The sequence below is a fragment of the Mus caroli genome, unplaced genomic scaffold (assembly GCF_978045245.1).
Source record: "Mus caroli unplaced genomic scaffold, Mus_caroli_1 scaffold_1, whole genome shotgun sequence".
Lineage (NCBI taxonomy): Eukaryota > Metazoa > Chordata > Mammalia > Rodentia > Muridae > Mus > Mus caroli.
In genome coordinates, this window is record NW_028227256.1 from 35,151,181 (window position 1) to 35,177,626 (window position 26,446).

At 45.2% G+C, this 26,446-nt stretch overlaps 1 protein-coding gene across 5 annotated transcripts in view; it reads right to left on the reverse strand.

The window, feature by feature from the left end:
• The window catches only part of Aff3 (ALF transcription elongation factor 3), a 440,706-nt gene that overhangs the window by 83,577 nt on the left and 330,683 nt on the right, over positions 1-26,446 (reverse strand). For all 5 annotated transcript variants that reach the window (XM_085836589.1, XM_085836598.1, XM_085836585.1 and 2 more), the window contains one exon: positions 8,695-8,746. In XM_085836589.1, the coding sequence (XP_085692715.1) occupies positions 8,695-8,746 (52 nt within the window). The remainder of the gene's footprint in view (positions 1-8,694; positions 8,747-26,446) is intronic.

The following is a 26,446-nucleotide window of genomic DNA, read 5'->3' on the forward strand; positions in this document are numbered from 1 at the left end:
TCCAGGCTGAGAGTCTCCTGAGAAGAGCCATGTTTACGTGGTAACCAGTTGCACATACACGGGGAAAAATTAGGATCACAAAAAAATAAGAACAAAACTTTGCAAAAGCTTATCTGGACGTCATCCTCAGGGGGAGAGACGTGATAGAACACACCAACCTCAGGGGGAGAGACGTGATAGCACACAACGACCGAAGACACTCTAAACGCTGACACTTCCTGACAAACTAATGAAGAAAACAAACAAAATCCCCAAACTCCACATCATCAGAGTCACTGGACAGAGGGTCACCCCTCCCAGTTAAAGGAATGTGCTCTGGAGGGGGGAATCCACTTTCCTTGCCAACTGACAGTCCTGCTGAAAGTTAGGTCAGAGAAGACTGGTCCATTGGCTCTGTCTCCCTGAATTCCTGAAATGGAGGATCCAGGAGGGTGGTACTGGCATCTGATATTAACAAAACCTTGCCTTAGTTAAAAAAAAAAAAAAAGCTCCTTGTGTGAACTATACAATTTTAGCAAAGACCATGGTTTCCTGTCTGTGTTAATAATTTTTTTCTTATATTCATCGGTCCATCTTTTAATTTTTATACAATTTATATAAGTCTTTCACTTTTCAGATTTCTGTTTGTCAACATATATTCTTCAGCTTAGGCTTACACAAACCTCACCTGAGCTCCAAAGCCTCTAAAACATCAGGGAACAGCACACAGGGCTTCACACATTTGTGGGCAGTGACGTTTAAGTCACCCGTATCAGTTTTGGAAATTACGGCTGATTAGAATGGAAAGAGAAGAATCTGACCCCCCCCACCCCCCCACACGAGGCTTTTGTAAATGTTTATATGAGATGAGAATAAAATTTTGTTCGTAAGTGGAATTAGGGCTGATAACCAAGGCCACCCTCCTCCTGAGCTGATTGTGATTGACAGTTCAGATGTGTGCTCACTCCTAGACAGGCTCAACAAAGCTCCGAGAGGCAGGTGTCTCCAATTGTAGTTATTGTGTTTCCATTCAGAAGGGAAACTATCAAACTGAGCACTCAGGTATATGATTACAAGACTAGAAACAAAATCAAATGCAAGCCACCATTCTTTCATCCCTGTGTTCCTGCTGCGGTCAAAATATGTAATATGTAGGTTTTTTTTTTTTTTTTTTTTTTGCATAGTTCTTAGGAAATGAGGTACTTTCTGGCACTAAAAATTTACTTAAAGTTTTTGTGGTTAAATTATCATAACAAATATTACTAATGTGTAACTCATCTTAAGCAATACGCCAGCAGCTTGCATGGCTCTGTGGAGCTTAGTAGGTATTTAAGACTATTCTGAGAATGATTTATGCAAAAATTGCATAGCTCTTGTTTGGATACAAATAACATCTCTTAGACAGTTCATTTCTCATGAAAGAAAAACTTGATTTTGGAGCTGCGCCCCCCCAAACCTGGTTCTGATTACTGCTTCAACTCCTGTTTATATAATTCTACACAGTTTTGGCAGGATTCAAGAGCACATACCAGGGTGTTGGCTTTTATGAATCTCCCGAGATGCGAATGTCACGCTGACTGGATGAACTCTGGCCACAGATCCCAGACATGCACAATGACTCTATTTATTCTGACTTGGCTGCCTGGATGCAGATTGACTCTGTGTGTAATAAATTTTCACAGCCCCAAGAACCTCCACACCCACCAAGCCGAGGCTGAGAAGACAAACACGTCTAGTGGAACTGGGCTGCGTCTCACCCGGTTATTCTGTCAGAGCTCACTGATGGGTGACATGCGCTGTCAATGCCTTTAAGGTTTTTCCCTTCTGGTGTTCTCAAAACCCTGCTCTCTGTTACAAAGTTGCCATATTAAACAAAACAAGGGTTGGGGGGAGATGGGCAGAAATCTGCTTTTAATAGTTTACCCCACACGGCTATGAGTCCTCGGAGGCCTCTACAGGACAGAGCTGAGAACTGTGACTAGTTCTTTGCCACTTCAACAGAGACCACATGAAACGCAATGGCTCTTGTCTCAGCGGGGGCTCATTGGGGGCTCAGCGGGGCCTCACCTGTAGTCTGGACATACTAGAGGCGTGAGGTTTTAGCTTCTCCCTGACAGACAAGATTATTACTCTCTGCATTATAAATAAGAAAATAATTGCCTCTTTAGCTTGCAGATTTATGTTAATGATGCAGATATCTATTAAATTAATTGTACGCTCTCCAAATATTGATTGGGGATTAAAAGGTAACTTTCCTTCATTGTGTTGAGAAATCAATTAGGCCAATAGAGAAATTCCCCTCTACAGATTAAATCCAATGATCACTGCCTGTAAAGTTAAAACAGTCGGTTTAAGTGGATAAACTACACCCATTTAAAGAGAAAAATGCACTTATATAATTAAAACGAAAAGGCTGCCCAATCTGTGTGGATAATGTGATTACTCGGAGCTGCAGGCAGACATCGCCGTTCAGTGTGGATGGCTGCTCCCTCGATAGCTGTCCCTGAGCTACGGATTTGTCATGGTGCTTGCAGCTGACACTGTCTCAGCTACAGCTTGCCAAAAGTCTCCATCATTTGTCCCTTTCCTCTTGCCTCAGCTGCGATGACTCTACGTAGAAATTTGTTCAGTCTCACTTCCTAAACCGTTCCAGACTCAAGAGGGAGAGATTGCCACTTTGACTAAAGGGTCAGACACACGTGTGTGTTCCTCCTCCCTCCACATCCATCAGGCTGACGGTGCCTCCAGGTATTGTTTCACCTAGTTTCCTTCGCATTTTCCCAGGGCACAACTAATCATGGGAGTCTGTGACATACACACCCAAACAAGAAATGTCGTTCTCTGGTCTGCTCGAACTTCGCCGAGTGGAAGCAGTCTGATGACAGCATGCTTTCATTTCAAAGGTGTCCCAACCAACTTATCAAGTAAACACAAGTACAATTCTGGTGCCTTTGCGAGGGGACAGTGAGGAGATCCGGTCTCTCGGCTTCGGGGGCTCCAGCCTGAGATGGCTTACAGAACTTACACCCTAATAGTGCTCGGCAAGATGAGTGTGTAAGGAATGGCGTAGAGTTCTCAGCGAGGCAAGGCTATATGTGAATGTATGGTTGCGTTATGATATTGAGCCTTATATTTTTTTCCCGTCATTCACTCAATGTTTGGGGTTTAGTGATGGGAAACAGAGGCAGGACAAAGGTCATCTCAGCTTCTGGGTACTAGTAGGAACCGTGGGACCGGATCTCAGTTTAAGACAGCGCCCTGTGATTATTTATGCATCTGTTCAACAGACAGAGAGTCCACTGAGCCAGCCAGTCTCTGTCCTCAGGGATCTTCCAGCTTTGTTTATAGGAGCAGCTACGATTAAAAGTGAATACATACAGTATAGTTGAAATTAGGGTGAGGTCCAGGAGAAAGAGTAATATTATGGAGCAAAAGGACATTCCAGAGTCTCTCTGAGGACGTGAAATGACGCTGTACCTTCGGGATGCACTGGTGTCAACCAGGCAAGACACAGAGCAGAAGCCTTTGGATGCTCTGAGGCAGCTGGGCATGGCTTGTTGGAGGAGCTGAAGGAAGGCCCAGGAATGCGGAAGTGCTGGGAAGTTCAGAGAGAAGGGAGGCATGAACAAGGCCAGACTGCAGGTTAGTGGGGGCCATGCTGGGACCCCTGCATTTCTTTCCAGGTGGGAGAGGAAATTCATTTCAGATTTTAGATTAAAAAAAAAAATGATTTGGGAGCCAGAGAGCTAGCTGGGTTAAGAGCACTTGCTGTTCTTGTACAGGACCAGTGTTTGGTTCCCAGCACACATACTGGGCAGCACGCAAGTGCCTGCTAACTCCAGTTCTAGGGGATATGATGCCCCTCCTGGCCTCGTCAGGTACTGCATGCATGAAGTGCACATACAAACATCGAGATACACACATAAATGAAACTTCAAAAAAAAAAAAGGTAATGATTTGATCTGATGTACATTTTTAAAAGATCACTGAGGACAAACTATATTATAGATGTCAGAGAACAAGGTGACAGTTCCCACAAGCTGGTTTAAACTACTCAGGATGGGAAGGGGTTGATACACTAATGTTTAATTTTGGAAGTTAAATTTATAGAAGGCAGAGAAGAAAAGAGTGTTTGAGTGAGGAACGAGGTGTTATCAAGACTGGGTCCTGTGGGTTTAGGCTTGAACAGTGGGCATCTGGGCATGCTAGGTCTGAAAAAGGGAACAATCACAAGACAAACATATTTGAGTAACAGGGGGTGGCAGAACCCAGAAGTTCAGTTTGGCATGGCTTGAGTTTGGAATGTTTGTGAGACAATCAAATAGAAAACTTAAGTATGTCTGTATTTTGGTAGAGTGCTTTGAGTTGAGACTGTGTAGAAATTGCCATTATAGAAAAACTGAAGGTCACTGGGGGTGGGGAGGGGACATGAGGATGCCCCAAAAGACAGGAACTAGAAAGTAAAAAGTAGGAAGGAATCCTTTCAGACTCTAATACCTGGTGGAGACTGAGCACTTGGCAAAACAATAGAAGGGGCACGAAGGGGGGGGGGGAGGGTCACAGGTGAGGGGGGAGAGGTACAGGTGAGATGGTGAAGGCCACAGGTTGGGGGAGGGAACAGGTAAGTGGGGGAGGGGTACAGGTGAAAGGGTGAAGGACACAGGTGAGGGGGAAGGGAGGAACACAGGCGAGGGGCAGGGAAAGGCATTGGTGAGGGGGGGAGGGGCACAGGTGAGGGAGAGGGGCACACTGCAATGTCACTTTTCTGGTAAGGTGAGGGATGAAGAGACAGGTATTTGGGTATTTGGGTACTGGAGGTTTCTGAGTAGCAGAATGTGATGCGAGAGTCATCCTTAGGGGAAAGGCAGAACAAAGAATGAAAGCCGCAGAGGAAATGGGACAAACTTTTGATAGGACTGGCAGCACCCTCTTGTGACAGGAGGGAAGGAGGTCAACCCAGGAGGAAGATAAGAACACATGAAGCAGGCAGATGAGGACACAGGTCAGCCACAGGGCTCAGCATGGAGATGAGAAACTACAGGACAGGACTCGGCTCTTTCTCAATGTTAGGAGCACTGAGCACCTGAGCAGCTGAGGGATGACAAGTGTCAAAAGTCTGAGGTCTGTCTGGGCTACTGTGGGACACTCTTACGCACTGCCACAGAACCCTAGATGTTAGAGTTAGATTCCATGTTTGTCAAGTTTTCGACGGAAGTATCTATAGGCTATTAATGGAGAAGAAGCAGAGACGGCAGTGTCTATACAACGCAACACAAAAGCCTCCATCAAAGGCTGTATAAAGTGATGAGCGTGTGTGTGTGTGTGTGTACATGTGTGTGAGTGCATACATATTCATGCATGTATGTTTGTATGTGTGTGCGTGTGCACTTGTGTGTGTGTGCATGTGCACACTTGTGCATATGTGTATGTGTGTACACCTGTGTGTGCATGTGTGCACTCATGAGTGTGCTTGTGTGCATGTGTGTATGAGCATGTGTGTGTGTGCCTGTGTGTATTCATATATTTGTATGTCTGTACATTCATGTGTGTTTGTGCGTGTATGTCTGTGTGTGCATGTGTGTGTGTAGGCCAGAGATCCATGTTGGGTATCATCCTCCTTCACCCGACTGTGGGAGTAACATGGCCTCATGATCCTGGATTGTATGCCTCCGGGTGTGAGCCCAAATAAACCTTCCTTGAGCTGCTTCTGAAGGCGTTTGTCACAGTAGCAGGAAGAGCAAGGGACATAGGGACTTCTAACTTCACAAGTGGAGCACTGAAGGACTCTGGTTGGATAGCTGGGCCAGTGCTGCTGAGCGCCTCAGCAGCTGAGCAGGGACCTGGAGCCTGCAGTAATGCTTCAGTGGTCATCCTTCCTCAACTCAGCTTCTGACTTCTAAGAGCGTAATGGCGGTCAGGAGGAAAGCCAGAAAAAATGTGTGTTAAATGCACCAGAGTGGGAGGTTGACAGTCGGCAACCTGAGGCTCTTAGGGACATCTTTTCTTCTTCTTCTTCTTCTTCTTCTTCTTCTTCTTCTTCTTCTTCTTCTTCTTCTTCTTCTTCTTCTTCTTCTTCTTCTTCCTCTTCTTCCTCTTCTCCTCCTTCTTTTTTTTTAAAAGGTGACCACATAGGCCAGCTGGACCAATATTTATAAAGACAACCAGGTAGTTTCTCAGGGAAGAAAAAAAAACTGCAAAGGTTTTTTTGAAAAGATTTTTGGGAAGGAGGCGATCTCTGGTTATACCTGGAAACAAATGTGTCATTGTCTCCTGGTGTCAGAGAAATAAAATGTGTTTCATATACATGTAGACTACATGTTTTCAGGGGGAGGTCTTATCATTAGTCTTTTTCTAAAAGTAGGGGAATTCCTCCAAGGCTCAGGGAGCATTGAGGAAGACAGGGAGGAAAGAATATCAAGCTGGAAGTCAGGGAGTAGGAGGTCAAGCACTACTTTCCGGGTGTAAGCTACCCATCACAAACCCCACGATCCTGCAGCAGCTACAGTAGCCTAAGCTGGGAACGGGCCTGCCAACAGCCAATCATGGGCTAGGTAGGACTCAAGGGTCCCCATCTTTTTCCTGATGAACTGGTGGCAATGGATGGAATCTAGGGGGAAGGGGACATCATCATTGTCTTCAGCTGAGTCAAAAGGTGAGCTCACCATGGTGCAAGGCAGAATAAACAGAATACAGTATATACATGCATAGAACTGTCCAATAAATCTAATAGTAAAAAGAGTGGGGAAGTCACAATTTTGTGACTATACAAGAGTATACTTTGGACCCAAATAGGACAACTTAATCTAATTAATGTTAACAATTTAACTTAAATTATCATATGTAAACCCCACTGTCTGGAGTCTTGTTGATGAGTTAGGGAATTACTGTATAAAAATCAATTCATTCCGAGAGCTTCTTGTATGAAAAGAGTGAGACACACACTAGGGTCCGGTTGAAAAGCGAGAACAAACAGTCCGACACGTATATTCAGAGTACAGTGTCGCCCGTGTAGACTGGAAAGCCGACAGCAGAGCAAATGATTTGTGTACCTTTAGAGGATGGGACAGTTCAACGCTGATGAGTTTCTTAAATTGCGTCTTCACTGGAAGTACTTCCTGCAAATAGTTCTGGGAACTGTTTTAGCCCGTGAATCCTTTTTCTAATAGAAGCCATACACAGATTGCATGCTTGAGAAGGCTTAACCCATTTGGTACCTAGCTGAGCCTCTCAGTGGCTTAAAACACACACAGAGAGGAAATCATTTTCTTCTTAGTCGCTCGCACAGATGAGAAAACAAAATTAGAAATGAATTTCTGCTGTGGCTGCTGAGGTGTCTGACTGCCGGCGTTAGACATCTAGAAACAAATCATCCCACTGCTAAAGGTCTCCAAGCTTGAGGCCCCTTCTGCCCCGCTAACCTCCCTTTCCTGGGACGCTCTCGGTTTGCCAACCAGGTTCCCAGGTTCACGGAGTCCTGGCTCATCCATGTGCCTTAGTTTGTCTCACAAAGAGGAGGAGCATGTCTTCCCTGCCCCCATCCCATGCTCCACTGACTTTGGCCTCCCATCTATAAATATTATTTGTATTTGCATGTCTAGACAGCAAATCACGTGCACAACACTCCACGATACCTCTGAATCAAGTTCACCATTTCAAAAAATCCATTGACTGGCACATACATTTAGCCCAACATATGAAGATGACATAAAAAAGAGAACTCTCTAAATTGTCTTCCTAACCTGTCCTGTTCATCCAAACCCAACAGTGTAGCTGGTGGGGCAGATGAAGGAAGTGGAGGGGAATCTGTCTCTAGTGCTCTTGAAATCTGCTTTAAAGTAAAAACGATTCCCCGAGATGCAGAAGCAAACGTGATGAATGCTAAGCGGGTATTTTTTCACCTTAACTGACTGATCAGAAGACTATTTATAGCCCCCCTGACTGATGTCTCAAGCTGGTGAATCAACAGCCAGGGAGACTATTTGCAGCGCGTTTATCATTTCAGACAAACAGCCGAGACTGTGCCTGATTATTTTTTATTCATCATCTTCGAGCACCTCTGTGTTCATTCCTTCTCACTGTTAATAATGTCTGTATAAGGCTTCTCAATATTTAATGCTACGGCCTCCTCGCTGCATGCTAATGTGTGTAAGGTCATATGCTTGATCTCGAGAAGGCCAGTTATCTTTGCCAGAAGAAGGAAGAGGAGGAGGAAGAGGAGGAGGAAGAGGAGGAGGAGGAGGAAGAGGAAGAGGAGGAGGAAGAGGAGGAGGAAGAGGAGGAGGAGGAGGAAGAGGAAGAAGAAGAAGAAGAAGAAGAAGAAGAAAAGGAAGGAAGGAAGGAAGGAAGGAAGGAAGGAAGGAAGGAAGAAAGAAAGAAAGAAAGAAAGAAAGAAAGAAAGAAAGAAAGAAAGGAAGGAAGGAAGGAAGGGGAGAGGGAGGAGGATCTATTTCTGAGGGAAGCCTGATTCTATTAGTTTTGTTAGAAACATGATTGTTTCTAACAAAACAAAACAATGTTTTTAATGGTCTATGCCATTAAAAACAAAAGTCACAGACTGAAATCCTTTAATGGGAACTGAGCTCAAGACATTTCAGCAGACTGGACCAACACACAGAAATCCATCAATGGCAGCACAGTGTCCAGTATGGAAGACCAGCTTGGTTCAGTGTCTGTATCCATTCATCCGTGCCTCATCTACACATGAGAAAGCCTTACCTGCTCACCCTCTTCGTCATCACTGCTTAGCTTAAGGTCGTCTTCCAGAGTTCTGAAAGGGACAAAGAAATTCGGACACTTAGAGTCAAAGTCTTTCAATACTGAAACATCATCTTTCAGGTCTGTGTTTAAGTTCTATTCACACCCTTATACTATATGTAGTTTCTCCCTGATGTACTTAGGGAAGAACAGATAGTCACATCATAGACATTAACCCTCCTGACAATCTCAGGATGAGATGGCCTCCTTCTGAGTTGGCAGTTTTAGAAAAACAGAACCAAACAGGGGCTGCTCCCTGGGAAGTTTAAATTCCCCAAGTGCTTGTTCAATGATTTCCAGGCTTTGGAGCCCAGCTGGGTCCTCTGGCCTGTTGGGGAATGCTCATGGTAAAGACAGAGGAAGGGCAAACAGAATTCTGTTAAGGGTCATGCAGCCATTAGTCACATGACATTCATACAGGCCCTCTGACAGCCCAAGGGCTGGAGAAGTTGTCTCCTCCATGATCTTCTGAGTACAAGGCAATGAACAGCAGGACACTTCTGAAGAGTCTACAAGGGCCCTTTCCACAGGTCACCAGCCACCACCATGCATCCTGACACAAGTAGTGAGTCCATGAAGGCCAATGGTGGACAGAGAAAAGGGAATATGTATCCTAACGTTCTTAGCGGGAAGAATGGTTCTTATCAGTGATGCTTTGACCAGTTCTTCAGCATAGCAATTTTCAGAGTTGTCCATTGCCAAGGGACTCTTGCTCAGACATGCACTTTCTAAAATGTATTCTGGACACACAGAATGGCTCTGCCTCAGAGCAGGGAGAGTCCACTGGCACAGAGCCCAGGGCTTCAGACACTGGTTTGGAAGCTGTCAAGCTCTTGTGCTTAAAGACCTCAATGTCTTCCTTGAAGTCAACCAAATATGCTTATGGCCATAAGGGTCGGTTATAGGCCTATCATAGGCAGATACCTTTATAGTAACTTCAATGCTATTTCAGTGACTTTGTGGGTAAACTGTGGTTGTCAGGGCATGGGGTCAGTTCTTCCTGAAGTGTCTACGTTTTTGGGTAGGTGACTTATGGTGCCCATGTTGGAGATCCTGATTTAGGTTCCATGAGACTAAGAAGTAAATTTGTTTCTCTCATCTCACAAAGAAGAAAAATTTCTTTATTTGATCAATATAATTTGGAGTAACAACTGCAATTGAACAAGTGCACTTTTGGGGCCATTGTCTCCTGTGCATGGGGCAGAAGGAGGCATTTATATTGCATTAGGTGTTCTAGGTGCTCTAGGCAAAACTGAAAGCCATGGGAGGATGTGAGTTGGTTACATGTAAATCCAATGCATACTGAAGGGGCTAGAGCATCCACAGTTTTTATAGAAGGAGCCAGAGAGTCCACAGATTTTATAGAAGGGACCAGAGCACCCACAGATTTTACAGTATGGGCTAGAGTGTCCAAAGATTTTGGACTCAGAGAAAGGTCCTAGAACCCATTCCCCCATGGACATCAAGGGACAACTATACTTTTTGACAATGAAGCAATAGGGCTTCTAAATGTCTAAGTAACCCATATGGATAAATAAACTGAGATACAAAGATGTCACAAGGAAGCCTGCAACTAGGCCAAGTGCTCTTGCTCAAGCCTTCTTCCAATGTTGCTACTTTGTGACTACAGTGGGGTAAGATGCTTTAGCGTCTAAAAGAAGGCAGAAATCAAGTCTGCCAGCCCAGTATCTAGGGAGGTCTGCCCTTTGGAGTCAGTGGTGGGTCACACAGTAGAATGGGGTGCAGTGACTAAATCTATGACACAGACAGGATGTGGGTATGCATGCCTGTGTGCAAGAGCACGTCGCCTGGTATGTGTATCACAGAGGTCAATTTGCAGGAGTTGTCTCTTTCTACCATGTGGGTTCTAGAGTTTGAACTCAGATCATCAGGCTTGGTTACAAGCTTACTCTGTGAGCCAGACCAAGACAACAACTTCTTATCATTACCATAGCATGCTACTACTAAGTACAGGGGTCAGCACGTTTGAAGATACTGGCTAACGAGCTCCTCCTTCCACAGAAGGAGAGAGGGGTCACCAGAGGCAGATCTGTCTGGTGTTGGCCTCACACAGACTGTCCCCTTTCTGGAAGTGAGGGGAAAGCCGACAATTGCTGACATGTACTGACTCCTGCAGTCACTGAGTAGAACACACACCATCGCAGAATGCACACTGCCTTCTAGGGCCGGTTCCTTTCCACTTGCCATTGGAGGCAGCTGTGTCATTACATCCACATCTCAGTGCTTCCAAATCTTCATGTTCTGGCTCCGTAATCCTACCATAGGCACCTACTCCATTTGTCAGCAAACTCAGCACTCTCACAAGAAAGACTTGGCCACAATCTTTGCAATTTAACATTTGACTACCTAACTTCCATAAGTATTGTCGTCTCTCTTTTTAAAAGCAGATTAAAGGTTTATTTATTTATTTTCTATGACTACACTGTCACTGACTTCAGACACACCAGAAGAGGGCATCGGATCCCATTACAGATGGTTGTGAGCTAGCATGTGGTTGCTAGATCTTAACGGCTGAGCCATCTCTCCAGTCCCAAGCATCATTGTCTTTGAGAAGCATGAGAAACAGCTACACTGTAGCTGTGCTTACTTTCTTGAAATCTCAGAGCAGAAACAACAGCCCGTAACAGGTGCACACCGCTCTCTACTTAGCTCTGTCGGAGCTGCTGACCCACCCAGCAAGTGCCTCCTCCTTAGGGTGTACCGACACTGCTCCATGGAGCAGAGCCTTTAATTGGCTGGATTTCCTGGCCACACTTGCCATTTCAGGCTCTGCAAAGATACCTCAGTCTTTTATTTAAAGTTCATTTCATTTTGCTCCCTATTAACGGCTTTAAAACAAATCTGAGTTTTAATCACACCATTTGATTTTCAGATTTGTTTCTACAGCAGGAGCTGCCACCATCTCCACCTGTCTGAGATCTGACTATGAATTCATTATGCCTATGTCTGTTCGGAGACAGTTCGTATGAATCTTCATGAAATAGATTTGCATATGCAAATGTCCATTCTAGAAACTAGTATTTCACAATGGCCTGGATCTTAGAGTTTACGCAGAAGTGATAAAACGCAACCAAAAGCAACTAAAGGAGGAGAGGGTTTATCTCATCTTACAGCTTGTAGACCATCACAGAGAGAAGTCAGGCCAGGGACTCAAGGTAGGAAGCTAGAGGCAGTAACTGATGCAGAGGCTATGGAAGACTGCTGCTTACTGGCTTGCTTCCTGTGGCCTGCTTAGTGTACTTTCAAATATCATCTGGGATTACCAACCTTGGGATGGTACCTCCTATAGTGAGCTACATCTTCCCACATCAATCATAAATCAAGAAAATGCCCAAAAGACTTTCCCACAGGCCAATCAGGTGGGGACACTTTCTCCATGAAGACTTCTACTTCCCAAAAGACTCTAACTTGTGTTAAGTTGACATAAAACCATTTAGTACCACTTGCAATCGATACCTGCTGGGAATGAGAGAAATCTATTTTCTCTAATGGAGTGCCCTGTGATGTCTCAACACACATTCTGGGGTAGGCCACATGCCCAGGAATAGTTGACCAACAAAAAAAGAACTCCATTTGTGCTTGTGATTTTTTTCATTTGTTTGTTTTTTGGTTTGGTGTGGTTTTATCTTACAGACATGTACACACACACACACACACACACAACACACCTTAAAACTTCCCACATAGGAAAGTATTTAGTTAAATCTCTCCCTCTGTCCTTGCCCCCATTCATGACAACCTCCCCAGTTACCAGTGATTGTGGTTTCTCCATGCATTAGAAAGTCAGTGTAGATACTGAACATTGGATAAGTGTATGTATCCACACATTGACAAAACAACCACATGCAATGACTGCGATGTTAGCTGAAGTCTCACAGTCTGCCCTGGATGCACCAATCTCCGTGATCTCTGCCTCCGTCTGCTTCCTCCCTTACACAATGCCTGCTCTGGAGTGTACTGCTCTGGTGACTGGCCTTTATGGTCTTTATCGGACAGCGCAGGGCAGAGGTGATGGGAAAGGGTGTGGAGACCAGGTAACGTCTGTTGGATGCTGGGTGTTTGCTTTGTTCCTCTCATTGCTTGCTCTGATAAAGCAAGCCATCATGGTATGACTGCTTTATGGAGAATGGCTGCCACTGGCTAATAACAACAAGCAACCAAGGCTCTGAGCCCAACGGCCTATAAGGAACTGAATCCGGTCAGTATCCACAGTGGTAAGCTTGGAGGTAGATCTTTCTCCAGTCAAGACGTGGGAAGACCACAGCCTGGTTGGTATTGTGTGGTGTTTGCAGCCCATGATAGACACTGAGCTAGAAGACCCAGCTAAGCCACTCTCAGATTCTTCACCCATGAAACAAAAACATAAAGGATATTGCCCTGAGCTACTAAGTTGAGGGTTATTTCTTAAGCATTACATTAGCAGATTGTATAGTGAATATTTAGTGTGTCTCTTCTTGAAGACTGTTACTAGTGACTTGAGGTAAGCCTTTGCAGCCATCATTCAAGCCATTCAACCGAAGAAATAAAGTGAGACATTTTCCAATAGTGATATTAAGAATAAGTAGGTGAGATTTTATTTGTGTCAATATGATATTTCTGTATTATAGCATATATATTTTAAGTGCTCAACAGGTACTTGTAGGTATTAGGTAACACTTCCTTTTTTTTTTTTTTTTTTTTCAGAAGGTGAGGGTGCTCAAATTCCCAGCATGCACTCTGTCTCTCTTCCAGCTCTCTTACACTGACTGATAGGGTGCTTGGGGCAGGCCTGTGGAAGTGACATCATTGAAAACTGTGTAGCAGCTGAGAGAGGAGCAGAAGGCACATTTCCACTGACTATTCCCTTTGGGTGTGAGCATCCTGGCACTCACAGTGTCTGAGTCAACTATGTCAGCAGTTCATCTTGGTATTAACCCAGTGAGTCTATGCCTGACACACCACAATGTATGCTCTGATATCACAGAAGCGCCTGGAAATAGAAACCAACACAACTACTACAAGGGACGGCAGGAAGTGCGGGCTTTGGACAACGAATTTAGGGGGCATGTCCTAGATACCCAGAGTAGCAGGCAGCCTTGTGAACACATCTTGTACGATTCTGAGCACCTGGCAAGGGAGTCTGCACACTTCTTACCTGAGCTTGAGTCTCTCCTCACTCTGGGGTGTAATAAAGGTGCACAGTAAAGCACTGAGGTTATTTGAAATTCTCTGCTCTTTTGGCTGTGTATTTCCAAGTGTGTCTTTGGTTGCTCTTTTCACTTGGAATTAGAATTCTAGTCGCTGGAGCTGGGAGGCAGGAGCGAATTGGTTTGAAAAGAAGGTAGGGACAAGGGGCCCTCTTTTCTTGAGCACCCTATAGTTCTTCCCAATGAGTGCCACATGCCATTTGTGTGCTTATGAACACATGAAGACACTCCATCTTTTCCATTTAGGGCAACGCAGAGCATAGCGATTAAGATCGCATTGCCCAAACACATTAGACTTTAAAATCGCTTCTTCCTGAAGGAATTACAGGAAAAGGGGGGGGGGCTACATACTTTATCGTTTCTATCAAAAGACAACAGGGGCTTAGAAACAACACTTTAACAGGAAATGCTTTCTCCATAAGATGATTTTAAAATTCCGATCTTTGTTACACCGACTTCTAGAAAATGAGTCTTCAAGCTGGTGCTCCTGGTCTTAAAGGGTTGAGTTTCTAAAGACAAGTGGATGCAAACATGGCACGTGTAAGAATATGACCCTTTCCTTGGCAGACAACGGAGCAGAGTTCAGAGGTCCAGGCTAGGGATATAAAATGCTCTCGGCCATACAGATCCAACGATGGACACCTCTTTACTCGATCCTTGCTGAAGAGGAACCTGTACTTCATCATAGGGATAGACATACATATTTATCTAGCTCTAGTCTTTGATGTTGAATATTAGCTACTGTCAGTTAATTAATAAGCTTGATACCTGTTCTGTTTGCTAATGATCTGCTTAAGTGGTAGCTCCTGACAGTAAGGGCGTCTTGACGTTAGGAAGGACATATACACTTAGGATAAGATTTGCTTTTTGGGCTTGAAATGCCAGCCTCTGCATTTCGTTGTTTCTGACATGTGAAGAGAGTCCCTCATGAAAGGATTTGTTTGAACAGGTAAGCTGGTAGAACTAGGAAGGAGGAAAAACCATAATCTCTCAGTGAGCAAACTCACACTTTAAGCTATATCACAGCTTCTGAGAACACCATGACACTATATTCCAGCTTCTGAGAATGCCACGATACAGCCACTGTTAGGCTATGTCACAGCTTTTGAGAACACCATGACACAGCCACTGTTAAGCTTGACTGCACACTGGAACCATTTGGGAATTTTTAAAACTACTGATGCTGGCTTCTACTGTTCCCGCATGCTCTGACTTAACAGATCTGGAGTGCAAGCTGGGTGTCCAGACTTCAAAGTTCCCTCGGTGACTCTAAACTGTAGCAAGGGTTAAGAGCCACTGTCAACAGGATGACACGGACTGCATCAGAAGACCTAAAGGACAGCTCCTGACCTTGGATAATGTCCATGCTTCTAAGGTTTAGTTTGTCCATTAACAAAATGGGATAGATGACAGTCAAGATTCAAAAGAGACAATGTAGGTAAAAGTGTTAAGTCAACTCCACGGCCTTGCAGGGGTGTGCAGTGAAGGGTCAGTGTAGACTGCAGTGCTTCTAAACATACTGATTCGAGGGCCACATCCCTCTAGTTTCTGGCTTTGCTGGACTGGCCACAGGCATCAATATTTTTGATAAGGTACAGTGTTCAATCCATTAGTTGAAACCCAATCACCAGTGCTGAGAGGTGATAGTTATGAATGAGAAGAGGGCTATCATCAATGGGATTTCTTCCCTTACAAAGGATCCCAGAGCTGGGCATGCAGCACAGTGGTAGACTGCTTGTGTATCATGAACAAGACCCTAGGTTCAACCTCCAGTTCTTAGCAACACCATACCAAGAAGCAAAGTGCCCAAAGAGATCTATCTTACGAGGCCTCGACCAACAGGTGCTACCTGCGACCTAGAGAGTGCACACCTATCTGAGGCCCCTCTAGTGCCTTGCCCTTGAACTGCTTAGCCTGTCGTTGTTTATAACCTACTTAGTCTAAAATTCTTTCTAAGATATTCTGTTACAAAAGTCTAAACCGACTGAGCAGCTGAGACTCATGGTCTTAATTCCTACCAGATAACAATCTCACTTTTGTACAGACGCTACCACTAACTCACTGACAGATAAATGGCTCATTCTGTACATAATTTTGTGAATAACTAGCACACCATGCATGTTGGAATTGTATATTGACTCACCTGACTCTACCTTTCCCTCACCTTCTGTTTAAATAATAGAATATTTGAATAAGCATGCATTATGGCTTGGGATGCCATAATACATGCCTCAGTGGTAGGGAACTTGCTTAGCACACAACGCCCCTCAGTTCCATTCCTCTGGCATTTTTATTTTTTTAAATTTTTCGAGCCAGGGTTTCTCTGTGTAGCCCTGGCTGTCCTGGAACTCACTTTGTAGACCAGGCTGGCCTCGAACTCAGAAATCCACCTGCCTCTGCCTCCCGAGTGCTGGGATTAAAGGCGTGCGCCACCACACCCGGCTTTCCTCTGGCATTTTAAAGTAAGGAAGAAAAGGACAATGCTATGTTTCCTCAGAGCCTAGGATACGCATGACCTCATCATTACCAACTAATTAGCTGAGAGACTGTGATGTAATTTCGAATTCTGCAAGAGTTGTTTTCAGGAATTACAGGTGGCACAGGAGAATCTGCATTATCTCCTGGCCCGCTCTTCAGCTTCTGGGACAACACAGAGATTACTTGGAATATCACATCTTCAGCATCTAGCATTTCAGGCATGTGGAGCCTCATGGCCATTCCTTCTGTTGTCACAGGGCCAGAGGCCTGGGGACTACAATTCCCAAAAGCCGACCTTTGCATGGTTTTTATTTAGGTGTCACCACTGAGAGGCACTTGGAAGGTGCCTGGAAGGTCAGAGACTAACAACCACTGTTGCTCCCAGGGCAGAGAAGCAGCTGTATCAGCTGTAGCACATGGCTGCTGTGACTTCTGCAGTAGCTCCCAGCATCCCTGTGAAAAAATACCTGCAGGCACCATAGGCATCTGAGATTATTGTTAGCAGGATTCTGCAGTTCCTTGCATTTATTGCTTCTCTGAAAATGACTCTCTGATTACCAACTTTGCCCCATTGGCTCCCTGACCTAAGGTTTCCTAGCCCACCTGATGAGTTTGGAAGCTACTAATTCTTCATGTTAGTGTCTTCCTGCTTGCAATGCCTACAGTGGCTTCTCTTGTCTAGATCAAACTCTGACCTGCTTGTATAATAACCAGGAAGAGGTCGGCAGCAGGGAGCCTGATGCACTCTTTATATCCCTAATCTACCTCCCACTGGTTATGTGTCCTTGTCCAAAGAACTTAAGACTGCTCTGCCTCAGTTTCCTGATCTATAAGGCAGTAAACCGAAACCATTTCCCTTCTAGAAATGCTGTGAGGATTACTCAGGGGACAAACGATGCACATTATTGTGTGTACGACACACAGTGGCCACTCATAATCACTGGATATTCTGACAGGTATTTTATCAGCCACTCCATATTAACACTGTAATGGCTATAATTTAGGCCCATTTTTATTGTTTCTAGCACAGATCATAGACTGCTAATTTATTCCCCATTTCCAAAGAGCACATTTTTAGGAGCTAAAAGCATCAAGTTGCAGAAGTCTCTGTCTTCAAATGGCTCACTGTTGACTGGGGTCAGTCAGAAAAGAAACCTTGTGAGGTGATGAATATGATGTCTTCTTTCCTTGGCAGGCAATCATGGCCCTGCTCTCCTACCTTGTAGGCTTACTCTCTGGCTTGTGAGGGTCCAGTGTCCTGCAATCCTCTTCTGTGTCTGCTTACAAATTCTCGGGTGTCCTTTCCAGCCTGCCCTTAAGCGAGCCACGTATCAAAGGAGATTCCCGAGCTTCTGATCCTCTTGCTTCTGTACGGTCATGGCAGGCACACAGTCCACTCACCATGCAGGCTATATCGATGTTAACTCTGCTGGGAGAGTCACCGGCTATAATGGTTTGGGTAAGAAATGTTCCCTATGGGTGGTGTATGGAAATACTTGGTCCTTGGCTGGCAGTGCCATGGGAGGCTGAGGAACTCCTGGGACAAGGCTAGCAGAAGGCCTTTAAGCAGGCCCTACAGATATAACCATTACCCTGATTCTGTATCCCCCTGCTTCTTGATATTCAAGATGGGAAGGAACAACAGCACCCATCCCTACTAGGATACATTGTATTCGTTTATCCCTTAAATTGTCTGGATTTCTGGCATAACAAGAAAGTAACTAATATACCCATGTCATGAGGAAAGTTCTGATAGCTAAGGCCTAAAGTTATAAAAATAAGGCTTTCCAATCCCTGAACCCACTTAATTTGTATGTTCCCCAGCTCTATCTTGAGAATACCTCCATGTTTTGGATATTCATGAGGCCATTTACATTTCATAAAATGCTCACTGTGGTCACAGAGACCTGAAATCCCAGCACTTGGTAGAGGCAGGGACAGGGGCAAAGGACAGAGGGCGGGGAGCAGAAGGTAGGGGGAGGGGCAGGGGCAGGGGCCGGGGGCAGACCTGAGGATCAGGAGTTTAAGGAAATCCTTTACTATCTAGCATTTTTTGAGGCCAGCTTGGGCTAAAAGAGATACTGTCTCAAAATACCAACCAACTAATCAACCAACAAACCAACCAAGATCCATCGAAGCAGTCCAACAACTCTGTCCTATTCTGTGGGGAGTCTGTGCTGGGAACCGGTCTGGAACTGGATTCTGCTGAGACACACCCAGCCAACGGTCTAGGTCCTAGACTACAGACCCCTCAGGACTTTTTGCTTCTTACGACTTGGCAGCTTTTACATGATCCACTAATCCTCTCTGCTGCAATGTAATAAGCTTGTCATTTAAATGTAAAGAGGAGAAAAAGACTTTCATGCTCCATATTAAGGAGAATGCATCCCATTAGCCATTCATTGGACTTGGAGATTGGTATATGATCCTCTAACTAAGGCATTCGCATGAATTCGGCTTTAATGTTAACACTCTTGTAATATGTTGCATATTATGTCTGATACTTCCAGACTCTTTCATTATGAAAGTAATCCAGGTGGCCTGAATATATAAAACTACAATTTGAAGGAAAGAAAAAAAAAAACCCCTCATCTAGAGAAGGACTAATTCAGCACTTAAAAAAAATAAAGGGAATAGACTCGAAAATGAGGTCAGCTATATTAAATGTCCTAAGCCCAGTATCAGATATATACAGCTGGCTCTTGCCATAGGAAGTATGATAGCTCAGTCAACAGGAATCACTCTCCAGCATCTTTTGAAGGTGGGGTGTTAGCTTATGGAAAAAGAGAACACATCAAACAGTCTGTGTAAATATAGAAATTCTGTTCCATCTATTACAGACAAGGTTCTTACTACAGGGTTGGAAGCAGGGCGTCCCAAGACCGGTTGAAGTCTCCTTAATTCGCACCTCAAGGTTCTGCACCAGCTATGTTGGGTTTAAGGAGAACACAGCTACAGCAGGAGTCATTTGTTACCCATCCCACATTTTTATATATCCATCTCTTGGACTTCCAGAGTGCTGAGAAAACTCTTAAGTGGCAGGAGAAGAAATCAGGCAGAAGATTTTCAGTGGGCATTTGGATCTCTGGGATGGATCCCGACAGTGGAAGAGCACTGCCATGCTGCTGCTTAGGAAAAGCATCCGGCAGTTTTGATGAACACGGCCATCATACTGGAAGGCAAGGCATGAATCCTGCCTATGTGGGTCTGTTCAGTGATGGAGGGCAGGGAGCAGGAAGTAAAACAGACAGGGTCACAGTTCAGAAATGCTTATCTTTCCCTGTTTTTGATGAGTCGAGAATCTTGAGAAATACATTTTGATTAAAACAGCAGAAAATCAATTGCTTTAAGGCCAACGTTAAGTAATATCTATGGGTGAAGCTTGTCTTTGAAAACACTTTTCATTTTAGGCACACGTTGTACCCTCTAGCACTCAGGGCTTCAGCTAGCATATTTCTTACTGAGTGTCGACCCTATGGCCTAGCATGAGTCTCCTTCCTGCCCATGGCTACACATTTCTCTATGCCCTATACCATTGGCCCTGGTTGTGAGAAATCACATTGCATCTTGAGGGGCTACTCACATTCTGCCACATTCTAACAGGTCTCTAAGTTTTTGCAACCTACAATTGTAGAAAATATGAATAAATAAAGCCCCAGCAACAGCCACAGTGATCCTGGAGGAAAGACGGTGCTGGGGCTTTTCAGCTGCAGTGTGAACTCCGAGGGTGGACGAGTGAATCTGTGTCTTATCTCACTGCAGCAGAGCTCTTAGCCATGACCCTGAGGGTCTGATGGGGATGCAGGGATGGGCATGCCTGATGGATGGCATGCAACATTACCTCTCATGGGTCCTTAGCACAGACACTTGCCCTGCTGAGAGCACAGCGTCACCGGCTTCTACCTGACATCGGTACTGGCCTTGATATACCTATATACTGAGGCAGGGTCTCAGCCTCAGCTCACAGATTCAGCTAGCCTAGCTAACCACTTTGTTCTGGGGATTTCTTGTCCCCGCCTCCTGAGCTCTGGGACTGACAGGGAAAGCTGCCACATAGATGCCTGACACCTGAGTACACGTCCCTGTGCTTCTGTGGCAAGCAATGTTCATGTTGAGACCCGCCCCTGGCTCCGTCGAGAGTTCCTTGAATGTTCTAAGTGTGGAATACTAGACTCAGAATATAGAGTCCTACATATAGAGTCCTACAGCCACAGTGATACCTGTTAGGATGCCCTGTCTTCAGGGCAGTATGAGTGTGAGCATCAGAAGCAACCACTGATTTCCAGTTAGCAGTATTCAAAGGAATGATATGCTAATCAACACATTACTGATAAGCATTGTGTTTTTCCCTACAGGCTCATGTGCTCTGAGCGTGGTTACCATCAATAGAGCTACGCCAAGATGGCCGTTGACACCGGTGCATTAGTTACATCCCTGACAGGACTGTTCACACTCAGTACCGATTTCCATTACTGCCTAGATCTAATGCTGACGATAATTTGCCACAGATGAGCTAGTATTGACATACCAACTTAAGTCTACACCTATTTTCAAAGTTTTTACTTGTTACCTAATGGTCCCCCACCTTGGGATGGGGGGCGGGGCAGTATGTTTCTCTCTAACTGAGCTGTCCTCAAACTCATCCTGCCTCAGCCTCCTAAGTGCTGAGCTCACAGGTAAGCCCTAGCTCTTGGATCTAATGTTCCCTTTCTGTCCTGAGCTCACACAGGTAAGCCATAGCTCAGAATGGTGTATCTAGTCATCCTGCCTTGGTAGAATCCTCTTAATTGTGATGGCTTCTTAAACGTGGGTTTTTAACGTTTTGACTGTCCTGAGGAGAGGGGCTGTATATTTAACACAATGCTCCACATCTGGCTTATATGCTGGTTTTCTTTTGTTTACACTTAGATAGAGAGCATGACCTCAGAGGTAAACTGCCATTCTTCCCACATCCTATCGAGAGCAGCATGTGGTCAGCGTGCCTTAGCACTTGATGGTGAGCTTCACTACAGCAGAGTTGGCGTCTATCAGGGTTTTTCACTTCCTTAAATCTAAGCTCTCATGCCTCCTCAGTCCGCACAGAAGACCCTGAGCAAGATTCATAGCAAGATTCATACAGAAGGAGACAGAGATGCTTCACCCACTTTAGGACTGGTTCCTACATAAATTATTTAGAATTCTTCTATGTAAGGTGTCTGTCTATTTCTATACCCCCTTCCCTATATCACTCCTACATCAATATTCGACCCCCCTCATGTGTGTGTGTTTTGTTTTTCTAGTGGTGAAGGATTCCAGAGCATCATGCACGCTCGGCAAGGGCTCTACCACCAGCCCTTTCCCAAGCCTCTTCCATATTTAATTTCTATGATAGCTTTTAAACCAACGCTAGCCAATTGTTTCCAAAAATCACTGAGCCAGTCAATGTGTAGAAAGTAAGAGACCAGAGAGTACTCAGCCTTAAATGATACATATCGTACCTCTCTAGGGGTGGGGTGGCGCTAAGGTTCAGGGATTTTCCCAGAACAGGGAGTGGAAAGATCATAAAAGCCAGAGATGATAGACAACTCCAAGGAAACAATGTTTTCCAGACACAACGGGGAGGTTGTGCATTTGGGCCCGCGGAGATTATGGGAGCGTGGACAAGACCTAGGCAAGCTCAGGTCAGACAAAGTTCTAGTGGTGGGGGGTGGGAAAGTGGCACAAAAATCACACCATTAGCTGAAGAGCATTTTATAGATGTTGGGGGAGGGCGAGTCAGTTTTATTTAATGATGTGACTGACCTCTGGTGGGCTGACAACACTCCAGGGTAGGCTCCACTCAGGAGAGTAGGTGCACACCACAGACGACTCCATAGGAAAAAAGAACACTCAGTGCTGGGCGGGTATGGAGGTGAGATCAAAGGGATTGAGAATGGTGACTATGACAAAGATTCCCTGTGTGACATCTCCAAAGAATTGATAAAAATGATTTTAATGAGTACCAGAACAATCTTTGCTGCCTTTGGAAGATGCAGGAAGGGGGCCGGGAGGAACCAAGCTGCCGGGTGTTATAAGAAGTATTGGGCTACAGACGCAAACAAAAGAGCTGTCATTACCCCTACAGAAGTGCTGAAAATCATGGCCAAAGCCTTCAGATTTTAGACAAGAGGAGCAGATTTCTTTTCAAATCACAGTTCTCCACACGTCCATGCACACACACTTAGGCTGTTGAGGACCTCAGCTGTCACATTAAATGGACATGTGCTTGCCCTGCTTGGTCACTTGGCCATTCTTTATGTGTCATGAGCTTTGCAGTTTCTGCAGCAATCCTGGTCTTCTCCTTTCCTTATCTGAGACTTCCCATTCTCCTCATTGCATCTACTCCTTCTGGCCACGCCCCGGAAGTTTCCATCCCCTTGCTGGGCCAATTTTGACCTCTTCTGTCTCTTTATGTCTCCGTGTCTATTCCCAGATATGACAGCAGGACCTTCACTAACTGCTGGCTTCGCGGGCCAGTGACACTGGCTTTGGTTTCAGGAGGCTACAGCCACTAGTTTATATTCTGTGGCTTCCTTCGAAAAGTGTGTAGCATAGAATAACCACACAATCAACATTCGTTGACTGTGCAATTAACCTGTACTTAGAAGTGCTTTCACCTTGATTCTCCTAAAATTGGAACCCCTTACCTGCTTACTCAAAATCAACCATCACTTCTGAGTGTGGAGCTCAGCAGCACAGCTCTCTCTTCCTTCCTGCAGACAACACAGCCCCTAGAGGTGCTTGTCCCATTCCCCCAGATCACATGCCCCCTCTCTTTGTGACAGCTTCTTCTCCTCTCTCCTTGCTTCTAGTCATTCCTCTGGGTCTAGTTCTCATTGTTTTACAGTCCAGGTGAAATCTAACCGCACATCACTCAGCTTCTGGCCTCAGCTCACTGCCGCCGCAGCCTGGTGCCCACCCTTGGCCTACACCGGAACTGGTGCAAGCTTTTCACGGCTCTTCTCCTCAGGATCTGGTCAGGTGTTCCCCTTGTCTGAGGTCTGCCTCCTCTTTCTCCTTAACTTAGAGGATGCCCAAAGGGCACATCTCCCTGCTCAGCGACCTGAATTAATCTCCCTCTACTGTACACATGTCTCAGTGCACCTGGCACCCTATACTGTAATTATTTGTCCTCCAGTCCGCTGAGCCGTAACTGTCTGCATCTTCCTGCTCCTTTCTGTGTCTCTGGTGCTTGGGAGCTTTGGAGCTTTCTCTGCCACACCTGGATAAAATGGAGCTGGGGATCCACAAGAAAGGAAGACTTGGGTTGCAGACACCTACTTAAGGAGCCAGAACTAACCCCATGTAAAAGCCTGCTCTACTTTGAGGCCATTTCTATGGAGTAAGTACCAATAAAATTGCCAAATATGACCTTACGATGAGATTTATGCAGTAACTGCTGCCACACACCAATCAGAGAGAGCCAGCTCCCTGAAGCACCCAAAGGGCCAATGAATTTCCAAGGTAATTTGTGTGGATTTCTATGTCCTAATAAAATTCCCTAGCCATATCTCGGCCTTTGCCTATATAATCCCAGGGTGTGTTCTCAGTCTTTATTCCTGAACACAAATAGCTTCATCGTAGATTTCACTCTTTGGGGGTTTGATTTCCCCGTGGCACTAGCATTTTTAAAAACAATATATGCATTTTTTAACTTCCCACATACACATTATATATTTTGTATACTCCTCTCCACTGCCTCATATACCCTAAGGACATGAGACAAGACATGGAACAGAACTTGACCCAGGATCCCAAACGGAATGGAACACTATTAGAGTCTACCTTACTGAGCTAGAAACAATGGCAGTAAATTACGCAAGCCCATCTAAAGGGCCTGGAACAGGGAGGACTTCACTGATGGTTACAAAGTAGAAACTGACCAACTGTCTCAACTTTAAAAACAGCCCGTGCTTGGGCAGATCTGTCTACAGTGTTCATGGCAAGGTCCCCCCCCCCCAAACACTGCCAAGAGCTCCAGGACCCTGTGGGCTGTGCAACACTTATGAAGTAGCTCCCCCAAGGCCGAATGATTGTGCACTACTGTTGAACGCATCACAGAAACACCTGGGCATGTAAAGAAATTTGACTTTAATAAAATAGATTCTGATTAAAACTCTCCTAGTACAACATAAGACTTTGTAGGAAGAAGTTTGTTTTTTCAGGCTTTATATATGGTGGAGTTTCCTTCCTTTTACCCTCTGAGGAGTGTTGGGAGAGAGGAGGCTAACTGCCAGGGAGTGACTCAGTCATTAGATATTTAATTCATGCCTAGTGTTCAGGGAAGGACTCCCCGCCTGACAGTGCCTAACAGGATGTGCAACATGGAAAGCCTGAAGGTCATTTCTCAAGTACTTCCTCAGGGATCCCACCAAGGGCTGGTACTCAGCCTCAAGAACCAGCAGTGGTGCCCATAGGTGTGGTGAGGTTGGAATAGCTTGGCTCTAGCACAGTGAGCTGTGGCAACCTTGGCTACCCTGGTGTGCATCCTCCCTGTTTTTAGATCAAGGCTTCTCCCGTTCATATCCAAAGAGGACTTAACTATGGAGGGACCCATTCCCAGGGTCAAGCTCTACCTGCTAAGCTTGGCTCTAGTCCTTACTGAGCTCCACTGTGGGCATGATGCCCTACTATGTGCAGAGACATAGGATGGTGCATTCTGCTCGTCTCTTGGGCTTGCCCCTTCATCCAGCAGCATGCTCTTTATTCTTACACTTGACTACCCTTAATGGCAGAGTTAGAAGAGGTTACTGGTTTGTGGAGGTAGAAGATGGGGCTGTGTGTGGGACCCATGAGTGATGTACACAGGATGAGTTCAGGAGGAGTTTGGGGAGTTCTCAGGACAGGAGAGGAGAGGAGCAGACTCCAGTCTGATAATATACCTCAAGGGCCCAGTCTATACATCTCTCCTCTATCCTGTACAGACAGACACCAGCACCTCCAACCCCAGCTTTCCCTCTGCTTCCCATCTCCTCAGGCTGGTCCCTGATATGTTTCCCTTCTTCCTCAAACTCCTTCAGAATCAAGATCATGCATTGAACACTCAAATCCTTTAGGGGTGGCATGGTTTCAGGCACCAGGTCGGTGACGAGGAGACTCAATGTAAAAGCTTGGAGCTATAGGCTCTGGCATAGCTGAGCCCATTTTTATGAACGTCAATCATAGCTCCAGCCACGCTGGATCCACCATTCACACCTCAGCCTGGTCCTCTGCAGGACATGTAGTTCTAGGCACCATGTCAGCTTATTATTTGATTTATTTTCCAAGAGTTTAGCATGGGCCCCAGACAAAGCAGGAACTCAACAGCCGGGCCAATCCCCAACCAAATCAATGTGAACTCACAGGCTGCTTTGAATCCACATAGAAAGGAACAGGGTGGAACAAGAGACAGAAGCAGAGGCGAGGATTCCATAATTAACTGTGCCAGCATCATTGTCTAAGTGTGCAACCTTAAATGTGTTAGTGCATGGCAGGGATTTTCTCTCTCTCTCTCTCTCTCTCTCTCTCTCTCTCTCTCTCTTTCTCTGTGAGCTCAATTCTACTTTCTATATCTGCGTGCTGAAGAGCAAGGACAGTGTCAGAAAAAAAATAGTAAGTAGGATGTGGCCAACTCTAAACGGCATATGGAAATGGCCCACACATTAAAACCTTAATAGTTTACTACCTAGAGCAACTATAATTGTTTTCTGTTTAAAAAAATGATAGTTTTTAGAAGTCAAGGTGATTTTAAGTAAGGACAGTTGAAAGGGTGATTTACAGTATGACAGAACTAGGGAGTGTTACTGCTTTGATGCAAGCACGGGCTTAGTCACCCAAGGCTCCATAGTGACAGGGGATGGAGGTATCACCCATGGCTTAGTGGAAATGCATATGCAAGGCACAGGGTTCCACCGTCATCCCACCAATAACTGTGAAGTCCAGGCAAATGGACTCATGTTCTGCCATCTTGACTCTGAGATCCAAGGTCCTCTATCTTTCCTTATAACAAAACAAAACAAAACAAAACAAAA